Here is an 18118-nt window from a genome sequence, read left to right as displayed (position 1 = left end):
CGAGTGGAAAAGAAAACATAGGAGCTGCTGTAAAGGCAGCCACCTTCACTGCGCCATCTTGAATAAACGCTTTGGGCCACAGCGGTTTGGTTACTACAACGGACGGCTAATCGCGTTAGTGGATTTGTGACTTACTGCTACTGGCCAGTTTGAGTTTGGTCTTCTCTTTAGCAGATCGAAAGATGCCGTTGGGTTTCACGTCATCCTCATCCTTTTCATGATCTCCTTTTTTCTTGGCCATGTCATTCTGTTTCTTCTTGTACGTTGGTTTGGGCTGACGCTTGGCTCTGCCCTCCATCTTGCTCTCGCTGGCATCCGAGTCGTCGCCACCACTTTCTGAAGCAGACTCGTACGTCCGTTTGCTTCCCCGCCTTAGCGAGGAGGATGTTTTCCTGTCCTCCACAGCGGTTGCTCCAGCTGATTTGTCCTCGCAGAGCTTGTCTCGTTCTCCTTTGCTTGCGGCGTCCTTGCTCAGGTCCACCTCATTAGATGTGGAGGCACTGAGATTGACGGTACACGGTTTGATCATTTCCGTCATTGTTGCGGTATTGCTAACGCTAGCCGATTTCTCTGCTTTCGTGTTGACTGAGCCGACAGTAGCGGTTGTGTTCCTATCCTCCTCGGAATGTCGCGTTAACCAGGCTTTCTTTAGTTTGTGGTAATTACTGGCCTGCCCGCCACAGGTTAAAGCAGGCCCGGAGGACTGACCGTTGTGCAGCGGACTTGATTTTCCTGGTGTTGTTCTGCCGCCGCTGCTATCCGCTGAACATGAAATTTGGGCCGAGGCAGGAGGAGGAGGAGGCGAGTTATGAGTTCTATCAATGAGATCCACCGTTGCAGACATGGACGCGGTACAGAGATTGCTTTTCGATTGGGCTGCTGCCAATGCAGCTTTGTGCTTCTTGAGGTGAACGAAAGAGGATGAGTAAGCCGCGCCGCTGCCAGAACAGGGACTAGGTCTCGGGTTGGGTTGTAGTGTGGCAGACTGAGTAGGAGTAGGATGCAAAGAGCCTCCCGGGGATGAGGTACGTGACCCGACCCCGACTTGTTGGTCTCCGGGTCCATGATGGGGTGATACAGAGTAACCCAGCTCAGGTGTGGTTGCCTCGGTTCTACTTTGCACAGAAGGAGAAACGGTAGTCCTCGGAACAGAGTTTGTCATACAGGCTCCCACGGCTCCTTGCAGAACCCGAACGGAGGTCTTTTTATATTGGACGTACATGTCATCCAGGTTCGAGTTGGGTTGAATAACTCGATCTCGTAAACTCTCAGCTGGTTTTTGACTCCCCAAAGATAAATCCTTCGGGGTCATAGCACCAGATTTGTTTGCGGGGTTGTCAAATCTAACGGACGTCGATGGACGCACAATGACGGATGCCATCGCAGCCTGGGGTTTGTCTCTACACACTCCTTTCTCTCCAAAGAAGAGAGCTCTTCTATCTTGTCCTGGTCTCCACCCACCTGATGATGTCATGTTCTCCACGCTGACAGCTGAGGCAACGATGGTCGTATTTCCATGACCTTTTATATCCCTGAGTTCCGGTAGCAGTGTGGGGGGTTTTTGTTGCTCGACCGATGTCTTGCTACCAGCTGCCGCTAAGGTAACGGGTTGGATTGGCGTGAGAGTGGGTGGAGATAGACGTCCGCCGTAACCTGCTCGCTCTCTTTCTTTTTCTCGCTCTCTGTCCGCAGCTTCTTTACGTTCGAGCGCATGTTGAGTGGGTGGATGGAAGACGGGTGCTCTGTGAAGAGACGGCATGGCCCTGAGGTTGTGTTGCTGCTGCTGCTGCTGAGGCTGGTGGTGATGGTGGTGGTGATGACGGGGGTGGTGGTTAGCCATTGAAGAGGAAGATGAAGAGGAGGGAGGAGATATCGTAGGACTGCAGCGCTCCATCCTTTCTACACCTGTGTGGTGTTGCTGTTGGACCAGTGTGGCCTGCTGGCTGAGCTGCTCACTAATTTTCCCCGCAAGACCCTCACCACCTTCTGGATGATGCTTTATTAGGGGAGGTGGCCTAGAGATGGACACTTTGGCATTGTAGTTGCCTAGAGACAGAGTATTCTGGCTGGAAACAGCTGCTCCAATACTCGCCAGAACCCCTTGAGCTCCGACGGATACTTTCTTATAATAAGAGCTGAGTTCTTTGGAAGGGTACAGTCTTGGGGGCTCATTTATAACACTGTTGGACAAAGTGGTAAAATAGTTGCTCTTCTCTGGCTGCATAATATGAGGATGCACGTGGCCTGCTTTGGGGCTAAGGGAAGCAAGAGCTGGTATCCTGACAGGAAAAGTGGGATCTCGGGTTCGTTCTCTTTCTCTGTCGATGCCGGGTTCACTTGAGCGTTGAATTTTGGCAGTGAAAGGGGCCACTTCGATGCTCTCCTTCAGAATTTGACGATTCTCTTCTTTGTACTTACTGGCTCGGTCCGCTGCCTGAATAACATCCTTGGAAAGAAAACATGTCGGATGGTAAATTGATTTTTCAGAGTACAGTGAGACCTCAACTTATAAACACCTCAACTTACAAACTTTTCGTCTTACAAACGTCAAATTTATGAAAATTAAACCTTATAATAAGCACTATTTTCATAAGACACACCCACCAGTGATCTTCGGCAGAAGCACACGACCGAACAGCACCAGAGGTTAAGTTACCAACAGTCCTTATGGAAGGTGACTCTCCTTCCATAAGCCATCAATGACCATCAAAAAGGTCAATAAAACTTTATTTTACAGAACAGTTTATTTCTTTAATTACAGTCGTCATGTAATGCATGTAATGCTCTCTTTCCAAACAGCAATTCCCTTTAACCTTCGACCTCCAACGCCATTCCATCAAACCATAAATGACCATCACAAATGTAAATAAAGTAACTTTATGATACAATGCAGTGTATTTCTTTCATTACAATACAATACGCACATTTATTATACATAGAATAAGGTATGTTGTGTGTAGTTTTAAGGCTTATTTAGTTGAAAAGTATATTTTATGGAAACCCGGGAACGGATTATTCCCATTTTAATGGTTTCCTATGGGATTTTTTTTTTTTTTAGATACACACTTTTCGCCTTACACACTCTGTCTGGGAACCAATTAAGTTCGTAAATTGAGGTCTCACTGTACGACAAAACAAGAGAGTGTGTAAACTGTGCATAGCTACACTGTCAAAATAAAAAAAATATTTCTTTAGCAAAATAAAACAAAAAAAACAAAACAACAGAGGTACATTTGCATACTTAAAATTAGCGGTAATCCATTTGGAGGCAATCAAACTAGTGGGAAATTATATACACCATTTATGTTTATGTTTGTAGATTCCTGTATCTTTCGCACTGTCAGGCAAAACTAAAATCCTTTGATTTCCTCAAAATCCGAGAATGTGTCTTGTAATCCGTTACCTTATACAGGTTGCTGGCTGTAACAGTGCCAGCCATAGAACCCCCCCCCCCCCCCCCACAAAAAAAAAGGTCTGGCGGTCGTGGTCGTAAGTACGGGTGGTCGTAACTCGCGCCGGTCGTTAATCGGATGTTACCTGTGCATGGATCAATATTCTAAAACATTGGATGTAATATTTTAAAAGCTCAATCTAGCGTTTAGTTACAGCTGTCGCGGTTCTGAAAGCTGTATATAAATAAAAGCTGTATTGTATTGTATTCCCGTTAGCGTATCTCCATCTGGTGGATGCACAGCGCAACTGCAGCCAGTACTCTAGATTTTATTGTATGCACCTTGAAATACGGTGCGGCCTATATAAGTAACATCCGAGTTACGACCGGCGCGATTTACAACCACCCGTACTTACGACCACGACCGCCAGACCCTATTTGTTTTATTTTAAATTACGCCTGGCACCGCAACTCACTAGCAGCCTGGCAATGCGGATGACAATTTTGGCCAGACAGCTAGCATCTCACTCTCGCACAGCAATCGACCGTGTGATGGCACATTTTGAATGGATTTTGACTGAACGGAACCCAGTCGTATGTCGGATGGTACCTGTATATGACAACTGTTTTACACTAGGCCAATCATTGAAAGTGCGCCTCATACTCCAAAGCTCTTCATAGTGTGGAAACTATGGACATTTATTGCTTCATTACTCTTTTCAATTTTGCTGCGTGGAATTTGGACTCATCTTTCGTGACGTCATTTACCTTCAAGTTAAAGTGACAACCGTGTACATGATGCTACGGTTATGCACCTTGGCGTTCCTTGGGGGCAATGTGGTTCACGCATGCAGATAATAACATTGATAAAAATAACATCTTGACTTGTCTGTAGTAGTATAACTTGTTTTTTACAGATTAGAAAGAAGACATGAGCAATTACATTTGTCTTGTTCTGAATAACAACATGACTTATCACGGAACTGATCTAAAATTTGACAGCATTTAATTTGTATTTCGATACTATTTCTTGAGACGAGTATACGGTTATATCTGTGTATTACACTGTAATTTGTATTTGAGACGAGTATACCTGTGTATTACACAGGCGTGACTTGCAGTGTGGATCCAAATAGAGGCGGTGAAGCTGTGCATCTTTCCCGCTGAGGCTCCTGTTACTGTCTGTTGGCTCTTGTTTGAGCTGGGCCAACGTCAAGGTTCTTATTGGATCCACAAAGCCTCTTTTATCCACCTCCCTGAAGACCGAAAAAAAAATTGTAAAAGGGTTTTCTATGCTTTATGAACTGTTTTTCATAGAATTAGCTTGATCGCAGGCAAGCCATTTGAGGGAAAAAAAAACACAAAATTAAACACTAAAAACACTAAATTGGAATGACTTGACTCACTCTTTACGAATATCCACACTGATCTTTGACAGCGGTGGGCTAGCGTGCGTGCTGATTTTAACAGGCGGGCGGTGTGGATCAGCGCTGGCTGGTCGTACAGGAACGTGACTCAGTAAAGCCAAACTGTCACTTGCACTACCAACAGTTTGATGCAACCATGGGCTGGCCGTGCTCTGAAAGTAAAGGGAAACATAAGAATTTTAGATGTTTATATTTCATGTGTGAAAATGAGCAAAAACACAATGACTCAGATCTGTACTGACAAGACTTGTACACGTTTAAAGGACAACCGACACCATTTTTTTGTTTCCTAACTGACAGCAGAAAAACGTTTGATAGCATCTAAAATACCCAAAACACGCAGGCTGATATTTTTAGTCAAAAACAATAAAAATGAGTTAAAGTGTCCCAAAACTACTTCAAAATGACCTCAGAGATGGAGAGTTTCAGAAGGTCCCGCCCCCTTGTTGGTGACGTCACGCCAGGACGTCTTGCCTTGCTCTAGAATCAAAACAATGCCTTCAGATTGGGAGAAGATGCTTTCTTGTCACTCATCCAGTTATGAATATGATTCAAATAGTTCTGAAGAGGAACACATAAATGTTTGCAATCGATTAAAGAAGTCATTCCGTCCCATTTTGAGGCGTCTGGACTCCAATGTAGCGCCCAGAAAATGCACAAGATGGCGCCCAAGCTCCGTTGGAAATGGGCTGATTTGTCTGCTGGGAATTGGTGTCAAGTAGTATCAAATAGTAGTCTTGGTGCAACACACAACGATTCACCGTGGCGTTATTTATGTGTTTTCCTTCTAATTTCGCCATCAACACGAAGTTTTCAGACCAAACGAAGTACCCAAAATGCTTTGTGTGTCGCTTTCACGGTCAGGGGCGTTCCTGACGTGACGTCACGTCAGGAATCGTCACCAAGTAACCTACATATATGTACCCAACACCTAAATATTCAGCGCGAGTCTTAAAATGTAAAATATAGCTATATGCGGTGGAATCTTTGTAAAATATGCTTAGTAGAAGTAATTTGAAGTGATTTTACAAGTTATGGACATAACTTGTTCGGGGTGTCGGTTGTCCTTTGATTAGTTTAATTAACCTACGAACTCATACAGATGTATATTACACACGTGTTCATGCAATTTGTTTCAAAATACAGTAAAGTCTCGTTATATCGATATTCTCGGGAGTCCAAAAAAATATCGATATAACCGGACTATCGATATATCCGATCCTGTGGCATGTTCTCCTTGCGTTCATAGAAATAGTATCGTAATAAGCAGTACTATCGATATAACCAATATCGATATAACAAGACTTTACTGTAGCACCTCACTAGTCATGGTGAGGTATCGCGTAAGACAGGTTAATGTGTTGGAAGGAGTCACTGATGTTTAGTCAAGTGACTTGTGTTAGTGTTAGCAGGATGAATGCTCAAGAGCATAAATCTCAACTACGAGCCAGAAGCTGAGAAGGATTGTGTCTGAAATCTCGTGCCCAAAAAAACTTGAGGGCTGAATGAAAGAGAAAGCGTTCAAGGATGAGAAAGAACTCATCCGAAGTAACCTTCAACAGCATGTCTCATGTTGGAGACAAAACTGAAGGATTTACGTCCAATAAAAGAAATGCTAAGAGTGGAAAAATACTGTCCATAATAAAGGTCACTGATTGCTTCATGCCCGTGAAGTAAATTAATAATAGTAATAATAATACTAATAATACTAATAATAATACCAATACAGTGTACTAATACTAATACGTACTAATATAATAATAATCCCTCTCGTTCCCTCAGATCCTCTTCCTATTTATAATTGTATAATATTTATTGCATTCTATTTGTGATGGTATTTTATTTATTATAGTACCTATGCTTGTTATGACTGTAAAGTGTCCTTGAGAGCTTTGAAAGGCGCTTAGAATGTAATAATAATAATAATAATAATAATAAAATGTCATTTCATAAGCTCCTTTCAAAAATCTCATGGTCACTTTACAGTCGCAGGATAAGTTTTTCTGTGGGTGAGCAGCGACAGCCACACACACCAGCGTTCACTAAACCCGGAAGTAATTCAAATAGATAGAAAGCTAGCTAGCTAATAGATAGCCAGATAGCCAACAGCTAGCCAGCTAACAGCTAGACAGCTAGCCAGATAGATCGCTAATAGCTAGCCAGCTAGATAGCCAACAGCCAGCCAGCCAGAAAGCCAACCAGATAGTCAGATAGCCTAAAAAGCACAAATATCTGGTGCTTGGAAATTCTTGGTTGAATCCAGGACAAACATACACTAGAAAGGCTTTTCAGTCTCTTATCGCAAGCTAATTTAGCCTCATTGGTTTATTAGCAAGACGGACTGACAGCATTTTGTTTTCCCAATGCCCGTCCCATTCAAAAACGTGACCAATCCTACGTTCAAACATTCCCAGAAAGTTCAAATACCTTTCGAAGTGACACCTCCGAATTAACAGCAACTGGATTGTCGGGGTGAACCCATTTAGCTGTGGGGGGAATGTTGAGCCCTTGTTGGTAGGAACCTGGGGTTCCGTTTGGGTACTGCCAAAGGATGGGGTAGAGGCCCAAACCTGAAGCTCCGGTATGAGGCTGTGGGAGCAGAGGGGGAGGAGGAGCCCCTTGAGCCTGAAAACATTTTAAAGGCTTTTTAGTTGACCGATGGAAATTTGAGCGGGGAAGAAATGTAACGTCAAATCGATGCCCCTTGAGGCAGACCTGTAGGAACTGCTGTTGGTGCGCAGCTCCCGGGTGAGGTAGGGCAAGGTGACCTAAAGTCCCGGGGGAATCCAGCTGCGGGTGACCCCCCAGGAGAGATGCCGTGTGAGGAGGAGGCATGGCTGAGAGAACCCCAGGGGGTAGAAGGTGCGGGTGGGGTAAGGCAGACGTGTGAGGGGGAGCGAGGAGGTGAGAGGTGGCGTGCGGGTGGGACGAAGGGGTGAGGCACGGGGAGTGCGGAGATGACGAATGGAGACCACGTAAGTGCGGATGGAGATACGCCGCCACGTGGTGGTTAGAGGAAACGTTTTCATTGTCTGAGCAGATCAGAGCCGGGTCCCTGTAAACAGTGAATGTCTCATTCTTATCGATAATTAGAGGGCTCTTGGTACTACTGACAGTACCGCCTCTAGCTGACTCCGAGTGAGCTGGTACTGCCTTAAAACCAGAGCGAGGAGGCTCAGTTGCTTCTACTTTACTGGACAAACGACCTGATGGAGGGGAGGAGGATTCACAGTATCTTTGCATTTTATGTTTTGAGACCTCCGGTGAGGTATTAGGTTTGGGTTTTGAGATATCCGCTAGTCCTAAGTGGGTCTTAGACTTGATGTGGTCTCCTGGACTCGTGCTAGGGAACGGATGGCTCTGGGGTGTGTTGGGGCGCTGGGGTTTTTGTTTCATGGGGTCTAGCGGGACTGGGTTAGGGTTCATTTTGCTTTTGCTAAAGTCAGTTGACAGGACCGTGTTGGTCTTGTCGGGGTGGAGATGCTGCTGTTTGCTTTGCTCCTCAGATAACGACGGACTCGTGATGCCAGATGCGGAGTGTTGTTGTTGCGTATGCTGCTCTGGATGATGTTGACGAAGAAAAGGATGGGGAGTGACGGACTTTTCCTTGTCTATCAGCATTACGTTATCAGCTATTGATGTGACAGGTCTGAAAAAAAAAAAACAACACAAGAATTTAATATGTACCGGTATATATAATTACACACACACATATATACACGCCATATAGCTGGCCATCAAGAACACACTGTCAACAAAACATTGAGAACATCAAAAATTTCATTGAATAAAGAACACAGACAAAATCTACGGGCTGCAAGGATTTTGTACTTCTAAATAAAGTACTATGTAGTACACAAGGATGGGAAAATCGTGTGAAGGCTTCATCTAAGGCAATGGTGTCAAACATACGGCCCGCGGGCTGGAACTGGCCCCCAAGGAGGTTTGATCAGGCCCGCGGGATAATTTAAAAGTGGAAAAAAATGCACATACGACATGGAATTCATATGTTTTACCGAGGCGCAATTCAAGAGCAGTGGTGCTGTTTTGGTCAACATAGAAGAAAACTGCGGTTTCAACACCCTCATTAGCCAAAATGTCATTATGCAAACGGAGGAAAAGTAGATAAGGAGTGGAGAATTTTCAATGAAAAATGGACCATGTCATATTTTTTTCCAGAGATGCATGGGAAACCTTTGTGCTAGGTGTGTTTTCAATAAGTTTCGGTATTGAAGGAATATAAAGTGTCAGCTAAATTTATACCGCATGAAAGTGTCAGCTAGTCAGGACATGACACCTGGTATTGATGCACTTGTACAGGCCAAAAGATGCCAAATATCAGGAACTATGGTTTAAAAATTCCTTTCTTTCTGACACTCATTTAATCTTAAAGTGCATGACTATATTTTTCCAATACCAATTTATTGTTAGTTTTGTGCCGTTGTAGAATCATTGGGATCAGTTGCAATGCATATACAGTAAAGTCTCGTTATATCGATATCGGATATATCGATAGTCCCGGTTATATCGATACTATTTCTATGCACGCACGGAGAAAATTACATGCAAACAGGGTCGGATATATCGATAGTCCCGGTTATATCGATATTTTTTCGGACTCCCTTGAATATCGATATAACGAGACTTTACTGTATGTGGATGATAAAAGTCACATTTGTTCATGAAACAAAATGTTGTGTGTAAAAGGAATGTTCATTAAATGTCATCATTTTCCTAATGTTCTTGTGCTTCTTTACACCAAAACTAATGAAAGACATGATATTTTGGTTATTTATAGCATGTGTGGTATGATTTTAATGGTCCGACCCACTTGACATCTACCGAAGCCTTATGTGGCCCACAATGTGAAATGAGTTTGACACCCCTGATCTAAGGTTACACCCTCACTCTTTGCTAGCGGCAGCCATGATGGACTCTTTTCAGGTCATCACGGAAGAAAAATAGCGACGTTCGCGAGATAACGGAGTGGACGATGGGCAAATGTTGATGGTTGTGGAATGCCACGCAATCTAGTCAACACATTTGTCATGGCAGTCACAATGCAGATGAGAGATATAGTTTACTGGAGTAAAACAGAGTGCACGCAGATATATTAGAAAGTACATAACAGGGCAATGTTCCACAATGTGACGAAAGCTTGGCATTGTCCAGCATGCCCACACTCGCCACATCCAACCCTTAAAAGCGAAACCAGGTATTCACTGAGATTTACCGACAATACTCATCATGGCATACCCTTGTTTAATTATCAAAGTGGGAGTGAGTGAAAATGAAGACACATGTGAGAACACTGTAAATGTAAATAAAGTGCACTTTTAAGACATTGATTCTAAAATTACTGGTTGGCAGAGAAACAAATTTCACATTTTTATTGAGGCGCAGTTTGTGATACTCTGGCGCTGACACAACTCTGGAGTCGGGCCCACCAAGGGATCATCAGTTGACTCTGCCGGGGCTACAAACATGCTCCAAAGCTTTCTGGCATCCATGTTTCATCCAAAGAATGTGAGATAATCCGACCTGTACGCGTCTCTGAGCCTCTGGTACTCAGCAGGCGTTTTACTACAGAGGCCAATAGAGATACTCTGATAAACTGTAAGCACATTTTGCAAAGACATCATTATAGAGGAGGAAAAAAAACACCAAAAGTGCACTTGATTTCAGGTAAATGGTGCTGCTATGGCCGCCAAAAGTGTAACAGTAGTCTTAGCAAGTGTCTTAATGATTAATTGAATGTGAATGAGGTGCCTTCTCTTGATTTTTATGGAACTCTTACTCGAAGACACCAGTAAGTCGTGTGCCACTTGCATATAGCTCATGACAGCTCAGTTGAGAAGGTGATAGATTAACTTTGGCCATTTGTCTTTAACTATTAATAGTTTGAACAACCTTGGGTGAAGAAATTAACTACACAATAGATTGGAATGTTTTATCTGTGATTTTCTTGTGAAAAAAACGATGCGGCACAGCCTCACCCAGACTCTGCCTCCAGCGTAAATTGAGTTTGAGACCCCTGGTGTAGAGTATATCATGGTTTGCTAGTCCGAGCTACGACAGCAGTCCGAATGCCAAAAAATAATAATAATCTCTTATTTAAAAATACAGTGCTTTGTGTTACATGTCAGTCACCCTTGGAATATGTCATTTGTAGCTTAGTTATTCTAAGCGTCAGTAGGACAAATACAACTGGAAGCACGGTTACTGCACACCCATTTGAAGTGACGACAAATAAAACCACCATCGTTTGACAGAAATGTTTCGTGGGAGATGCGTTCCAAAAATAGCCTGCGATAGGTGAAATCCGCGAAGTACAGTGAGACCTCAACTTACAAACACCTCAACTTACAAACTTTTTGTCTTACAAACGTCAAATTTCTGAAAATTAAACCTTATAATAAGCACTATTTTCATAATACACACCCACCACGGCTGGCGGAGTGATCTTCGGGGGAAGCACACGACCGAACAGCACCTGAGGTTAAGTTAGCAACAGTCCTTATGGAAGGTGACTCTCCTTCCATAAGCCATCAACGACCATCAAAAAGGTCAATAAAACTTTATTTTACAGCACAGTTTATTTCTTTAATTACAGTCGTCATGTAATGCGCCTCTCTTTCCAAACAGCAATTCCCTTTGACCTTCGGCCTCCAACGCCATTCCATCAAGCCATCAATGACCATCACAAATGTAAATAAAGTGACTTTATGATACAATGCAGTGTATTTCTTTCATTGTAATACAATAGCACATTTATTATACATAGAATAAGGTATGTTGTGTGTAGTTTTAAAGCTTATTTAGTTGAAAAGGATATTTTATGGAAACCCGGGAACGGATTATTCCCATTTGAATGGTTTCCTTTGGGAAATTTCTTTTTGAGATACACACTTTTCGCCTTACACACTCTGTCTGGGAACCAATTAAGTTCGTAAGTTGAGGTCTCACTGTACAGTGTATTTTTTTAATTTTATTTTACAATGCAAAACTGTACATACTGCAGAATGAAACAAAAAAATAAAAGCTCTTTTTTAATAGTTTAAAGAACGGTGTTGTAAAACAATATTTTGCTGCTACGCTTATTCGTCCTGACTCCGTTGCGCTGTAGCGTCTTTTTTTACAGAAGGAGTCTTTCTTCCGAGAGAAGAACATTGTTATCGGTAGTTGTTGGCACTCTCTTTTTTTTTTTTGTCATTCTTTTTTTGGGAGAATAGAGAACAACTCTAAGAACTCTTCAAAGCCAGTGTGTTTGATTTTATTCTGCTTTGTTTGCAGTGCGGTTTCTTTTACTTTGTTTGCACGCCATGAAAAAAAATCTGCGATACACTGAAGCCGCGATAAGTGAACTGCGAAGTAGCGAGGTATCACTGCATACTTCAATATATTGTAGCTAAAATGGGGGAGAAATTAACATACCGTATTTTTCGGATTATAAATCGCAGTTTTTTTTCATAGTTTGGTCGGCTTTTTTTTTTTTTATTACTGCATATCATTTCACATGTTATTTTCACATTAAAGCGCAAGAGCGCAGAGAAGAGGAAGTGGCGCCTTGTCTACCTGCCGAGTTGGGGGAGTTATTTAAAAGTGACACCGAGGATAAAGATTTCCTTGAATTTGGTGATTTGGAGTAAAACCTAATATTTTGGTAAACTTGTTAGCATGTTTTTTATGCGAGAGTTAACTCTTGTAAAAGACTGTTCTGGGTTAGCAAAAAGGAGGTGTGTCCATCGGAGTTGCGTAGAGCGAGAGCTGCGGTGTTATGTTGAAAAAAAAAAAAGAAATGAAACGGAGCCTGATGTTCTCTATTTTATTTGAATGTAATTAATTTATTTTAAATTGCTTTTCAAGATGACATGTATGTTGTTTGGTGTTGGATTTTATCAAATACATATTCCCCAAAAATGCGACTTATCCTCCAGTGCGACCTATATGTTTTTTTTCTTCTTAATTATGCATTTTTTGGCTGGTGCGACCTATAATCCGGAGTATAATCCAAAAAATACAGTAATAGGTCATTTTAAAAGGTAAAAAAAAATAAAAAATCCTTTGTGTTCTTACCTGATAACCTCAGAAGAAGAAAACTCTATCTTGTTATTGAAGCTCCTGCCTGCTGTCACGCCACCTCCAATTAAAGCCTGCTGCACAGCAGGGTCCATTTCTGTCCTTCGGCCACCTTCCGAGGGCGAAGGCGAAGGTGGGACAGGAGGCGAGGAGACGGGGGAGGGGTGCAAGGTGAGGTAAGGTGAAAGGGCGGTGGACTCTGCCTTCTGCGAGGCAAGCAGAGCTGACACCGCCTCTGAACTCTCTTGATGCACGGTGGCCTGCGCATCGTCTGTGATGTCAATCACGCCGCCGTGGAGGTGGGATAAGGAAGGCGTCTGACACCGAGAGGAGGAGACTAAAAACAGAAAGAAAGAGAAAAAAAAAGGATGATACAACTGATCAATATGAGATAGTAGTGCAAATTACCTTTCACAGTGTTCTTGCTACTCTCTATAATAGTCGCCTGGATAGTGTCAGACATGTGTTGCCGTGGAGATTGCGTGATCTGCGTCACCGCCACCAATTCCTCCTCCTCTTTTGTGATCGTTTTGCTCGTTTCCTTCACAGTCTTTTGGCCGTCCTCCGTCGACTGGAGCTCCGCCCAAGCGGACGGGCAACCGACGCCAGATGAGGATTCGTTTCTTTTGCCAGCCGGCGTTGGTGTCTTTTCATCCTCCTCCGTTTTTGAAGCGCTTGTTTTCACCTCACCGCCGCGAGTCTTGAATTCATTCTCAGAGTTTGGCTCTGAGGAGGACGAGGAAGACGAAGAGGAGGAAGAGGATGACGAGGAGGATGAGGATGAGGAGCACGACGAATGGGCCATCCTCTTGTGCGGGTTTTCAGAGTCGCTGCTCTCGGAGAAGTCAGACGTCATGTCTGTCTTCGGTCTCTTTAGACCCACCTTCTTCTCATCATCCTCACCTTTCCTCCGTTTGTTTACTGCCTGCTTGGCCTTTGACTTAGAGTCTGGAGGCATATAAAAAAAGAGAGAGATTCAAAGTCATATCATAGCACCTTTCTCGGTCGGTATGTCTCTGATTTGGTCACTTTTTTTTCCACAGGTGTCAAACTCAAAACTTTCTTTGGGCGCAGACGTGGTTTGTTATCAAGTGGAGTACTTTTGCTATTATGGATCCGAAAAAGACCCCACCACAGGCTCGTGTTAAGCCGAACAGGAGACAAAAGAAAATTACGGTCGAGCAGAAGAAGGAGATCATTAAAAAACACGAATGTGGTGTGCGTTTGTGTGACTTAGCGTCCGAGTACAAGTACGCTAAGTCGACCATTGCTACGTGTGGCTAAGGGTGTTTCTGTGTTGTCTAAGCAACGGTCTCAGGCAATAGAAGAGGTTGAAAAATGTCTGTTGATTTGGATTAACGAAAAGCAGCTAGCAGGGGACAGTGTGAGTGAGAACTTCACTCGGATATCAAGAGCCAACTACATCAATGACCATCGCAAAGGTAAATAAAAATACTTTATTATAAAGTACAGTTTATTTCTTTAATTACAATCATTTATTATACATAAACATTTATTACATATACATTTACTATACATAAACTAAGGTATATTTTGTGTCCTTTTAAGGCATATTTAGGAGAAAATTATGTTTTATGGGGACCTGGGAACGGATTATTCTCGGTTGTAATGATTTCTTATGGTAAATAAATGTTTCACACACTTTCTGGGGAGCAATTAAGTTCATAAGCTGAGGTATCACTGTATTTCATGAGGCTCGAAGGGTGGCTGATATGAATAGATAGAGTTGGCTTGCTAGCTAGCGAGGTATATTCAATGTTAATTTGATAGGCAACCGACGTGAGATGAGGAATCGTTCATTTTGGGCCGCGAAAGCAAAATCAAGCATGTCAAGGGCCGTGACGCTTGCTGAAGTTTTCAAATTGTCGTATGTAAACCACAAATAACACTCATTATTTTTTTGACTGCAAATGTCACAACTAGTCATTCATCAATTAGTTATGGGCTCCTTGTGTAATATGGGGAGGGAATTCAACATTCTAATGGCTTCCCCAAATGTATAACGGCCGTCGAGAGGAAAGCGTAACTGCAATGTGGCTTGCGGCAAAAAAAGGAATTTGACGCCACCGACTTGGAGACATCAGAAAGGCAAAAAGAATCTGGGCAGAGGGAGAGCGTCACCTTTGCAGACAGCTTCTTCTCTCCTGTCCCGGTCCTCTTCGGCAACACTGCTATCTGATCCTTTTCTCCGGGATGAGCGAGAGTTGCGTTGTTCTCTCTGATCCCGCGCGTTGCCGTTGGGCGAATGATGCGATTGGCTGGATGTTTGCTGGCTTTGCAGTGATTGACTCTGCTGCTGGGAGGTCAGTGCGCCTTGGGAACCTTTCAGATTGAGGCCTGATGATGTCATCATTGGACGGGGGCTGTTTGCTTGGGCTCGCGTATAGTGACTCTGTAAACGAAACGCGGGAGACATCCGTCATTAGCAAAAATAGCACCTGGACATAACAAAAATGTATCATCCATCCATTCATTTTTCAATTTGCTTATCCTCACAAAGGTCGCTGGAGCCCATCCCAGCTGTCTTCGGGCACTAGATTGGGGACACTCTGAACATTTTGCGAGCCAAAATAAATACATAAATAAATAAATATAAAAAAAATACATTAAAAAAAAAGTAAAAAAAAAAATAAAAAAAATATATATATATATACCGTGCCGAGTATGCAAATTCATTTGGAAATTTGCATCCTCGGCACGGCAGCCAATCAGAAGCCTGTTTTGTGCTTCGGACTATACCGTGACTGTAAAGTGTACTTGAGAGGTTTGAAAGGCGCTGAGAAAGAGGAGTCCACGTGGCTTTTAGCAGGCAACGTAACGCAAACATTGCATTGTGCACCATGACGACAACTGGAGCACAATCTTCGGCAAGTGATATTTACCATAAATTAAGCAAGGGAGCATTTGTGGTAGGTACTTCCTTAATTAAAAAAAAATCCTTTATACCACAGGTGTCAAAGTCAAGGCCCGCGGGCCAAATCCGGCCCGCTACATCATTTTATTCGGCCCGCGAAAGCAAATCAAACTTGTTAAATTCCATGATGATTGCTAAAATTTCATATTTTTGGATGTCAACCACAATAAAAGTCATTATTCTTGACTTCAGATTTGAAAACGAGTTATTCATTAATTTGCTGTGTGCTCTATATGTAATATTTGAAGGGATTTAAACATTCTAATGGGTTCCCCAAATTCATAACGGCCCTCGAGAGGAAACCAGAACTACAATGTGGCCCGCGGCAAAAAACGACTTTGACACCCCTGCTTTATACTGTGCAACAATGTTTTTTTTTGCGATTAGTCATCTTATCGTGTGTCAAGTTGTGAAAAATGGGATAGGCAACTTTCTGGCCGGGCAGGCAACTTTTCAGAGTTGTCTGCCCTGGTGTCCGCTAACTTTTTGTCATGAGTTTCAGACACTGATATTGGGAGTGATTAAGTCATATGCTTCTTTCACTTCCTGTCAGTCAGTCCGAGAACAGCAAGTGTCCTTGTTTTAGTCTCTCAACCCCCTTTGTAACTCAAATTTTGCTGTCATAATGCTGTCCGGTTTCAATGTACTGTTCTTTCTGCCAAGTGTGTGTTTTCAAGGGACCGGTATTTATTATCATGTCACTGATTATGTGTGCATGGAAATCATTATACAGTCAAACACTTTGTGATCCGCGTCGATAGCAATGAGCAACGTTTGACAAAAGATTTAGAGAACAGATTCTTTCTAGGATAAACTGTCCTCTATAAGTCAGTAATTAACATGAAAAAAAATCCTACTGGGTCAAACAATGAAAAAATAGAATTAGACGATGTTGCTCTTCATAATATAATTTTTTTCTAAACCCTTTTCCAAACAACATACCACAATAGCATTCTGATTAAATTAGCATCGGTTGTAGCGCAAATGAAAATTCAAAGTTGTTCAGCCGTGAGCAGTGTTTTCCACTTCCAATGTTTTTTTTATTAATATCTATTGGCTAGCGAGCTCTCTATCTATTTGCGTTACTTCCGGGTTGAGTGAACGCTGGCGCGTGTGGCTGCCGCTGCTCACCCACAGAAAAAAATATCCTGTGACTGTAAAGAGACCTTGAGAGTTTTGAAAGGCGCTTAATGTATTATTATTACTATAATAAGTAGTCGCCCCACATTGAACTTTATGACTGCAGTTGAGCTACTGTACAATTAATGAACGAAATACCACAAGAATCTACTGTGGGGTTTATAGATAGAAGAATAAAGCGGGCTGCGACAACAATCTAACTATCTAATAAAGTTACTATCGCACCAAGTGTGAAGATGGAAGTGGATAAAAAGACCATGGGAGTTGTGACGGTGGGTTGGTGGGGTTACCTGAGTATTGCCAGTGGTCCCGCCGGGTCTCCCTCCTGCCATCTTTAACATGTGAACAAAGTTGACACACAAGCATAAAGGCAATACTTAATCAACGTAGTCACATTTTTGGTCATTTGTAGCGGCGACAATTTTAGTCAAACAGGTTTTAAATTAGTTAAAGTCACTTTTTATGGGTAGGGATAGATAGGGAGGGAGCATGGCCTCCAAGTAATAATAATAATAATACAGTGAGACCTCAACTTACAAACACCTTAACTTACAAACATCACATTTATGAAAATTAAACCTTATAATAAGCACTATTTTCATAATACACACCCACCACGGCTGGCAGAGTGATCTTCGGCGGAAGCACACGAGCGAACAGCACCAGAGGTTAAGTTAGCAACAGTCCTTATGGAAGGTGACTCTCCTTCCATAAGCCATCAACGACCATCAAAAAGGTCAATAAAACTTTATTTTACAGCACAGTTTATTTCTTTAATTACAGTCCTCATGTAATGTGCCTCTCTTTCCAAACAGCAATTCCCTTTGACCTCCAACGCCATTCCATCAAGCCATAAATGACCGTCACAAATGTAAATAAAGTGACTTTATGATACAATTCAGTGTATTTCTTTCATTACAATACAATGGCACATTTATTATACATAGAATAAGGTATGTTGTGTGTAGTTTTAAGGCTTATTTAGTTGCAAAGTATATTTTATGGAAACCCGGGAACGGATTATTCCCATTTTAATGGTTTCCTATGGGAAATGTTTTTTGAGATACACACTTTTTGCCTTACACACTCTGTCTGGTAACCAATTAAGTTCGTAAGTTGAGGTCTCACTGTAATAATATTAGTAGT

General features: G+C 42.4%; 1 protein-coding gene across 3 annotated transcripts in view; it reads right to left on the bottom strand.

Moving 5' to 3' along the window:
• The window catches only part of jmjd1cb (jumonji domain containing 1Cb), a 114302-nt gene that overhangs the window by 17470 nt on the left and 78714 nt on the right, over window positions 1-18118 (bottom strand). For all 3 annotated transcript variants that reach the window (XM_089014797.1, XM_089014799.1, XM_089014798.1), the window contains 9 exons: window positions 17263-17304; window positions 15040-15310; window positions 13306-13845; window positions 12895-13234; window positions 7534-8467; window positions 7246-7443; window positions 4798-4970; window positions 4485-4647; window positions 136-2446 (listed from right to left, as the gene is read on the bottom strand). In XM_089014797.1, coding sequence (XP_088870923.1) covers window positions 136-2446; window positions 4485-4647; window positions 4798-4970; window positions 7246-7443; window positions 7534-8467; window positions 12895-13234; window positions 13306-13845; window positions 15040-15310; window positions 17263-17304 — 4972 coding nt within the window. The remainder of the gene's footprint in view (window positions 1-135; window positions 2447-4484; window positions 4648-4797; window positions 4971-7245; window positions 7444-7533; window positions 8468-12894; window positions 13235-13305; window positions 13846-15039; window positions 15311-17262; window positions 17305-18118) is intronic.

This window comes from Hippocampus bargibanti, linkage group LG15 (assembly GCF_051943395.1).
Source record: "Hippocampus bargibanti isolate YZ-2025 linkage group LG15, ASM5194339v1, whole genome shotgun sequence".
NCBI classification, from domain to species: Eukaryota; Metazoa; Chordata; class Actinopteri; order Syngnathiformes; family Syngnathidae; genus Hippocampus; species Hippocampus bargibanti.
Note: the sequence above shows the minus strand (reverse complement) of the source record. Positions and strands in the feature narration are given on the sequence as shown.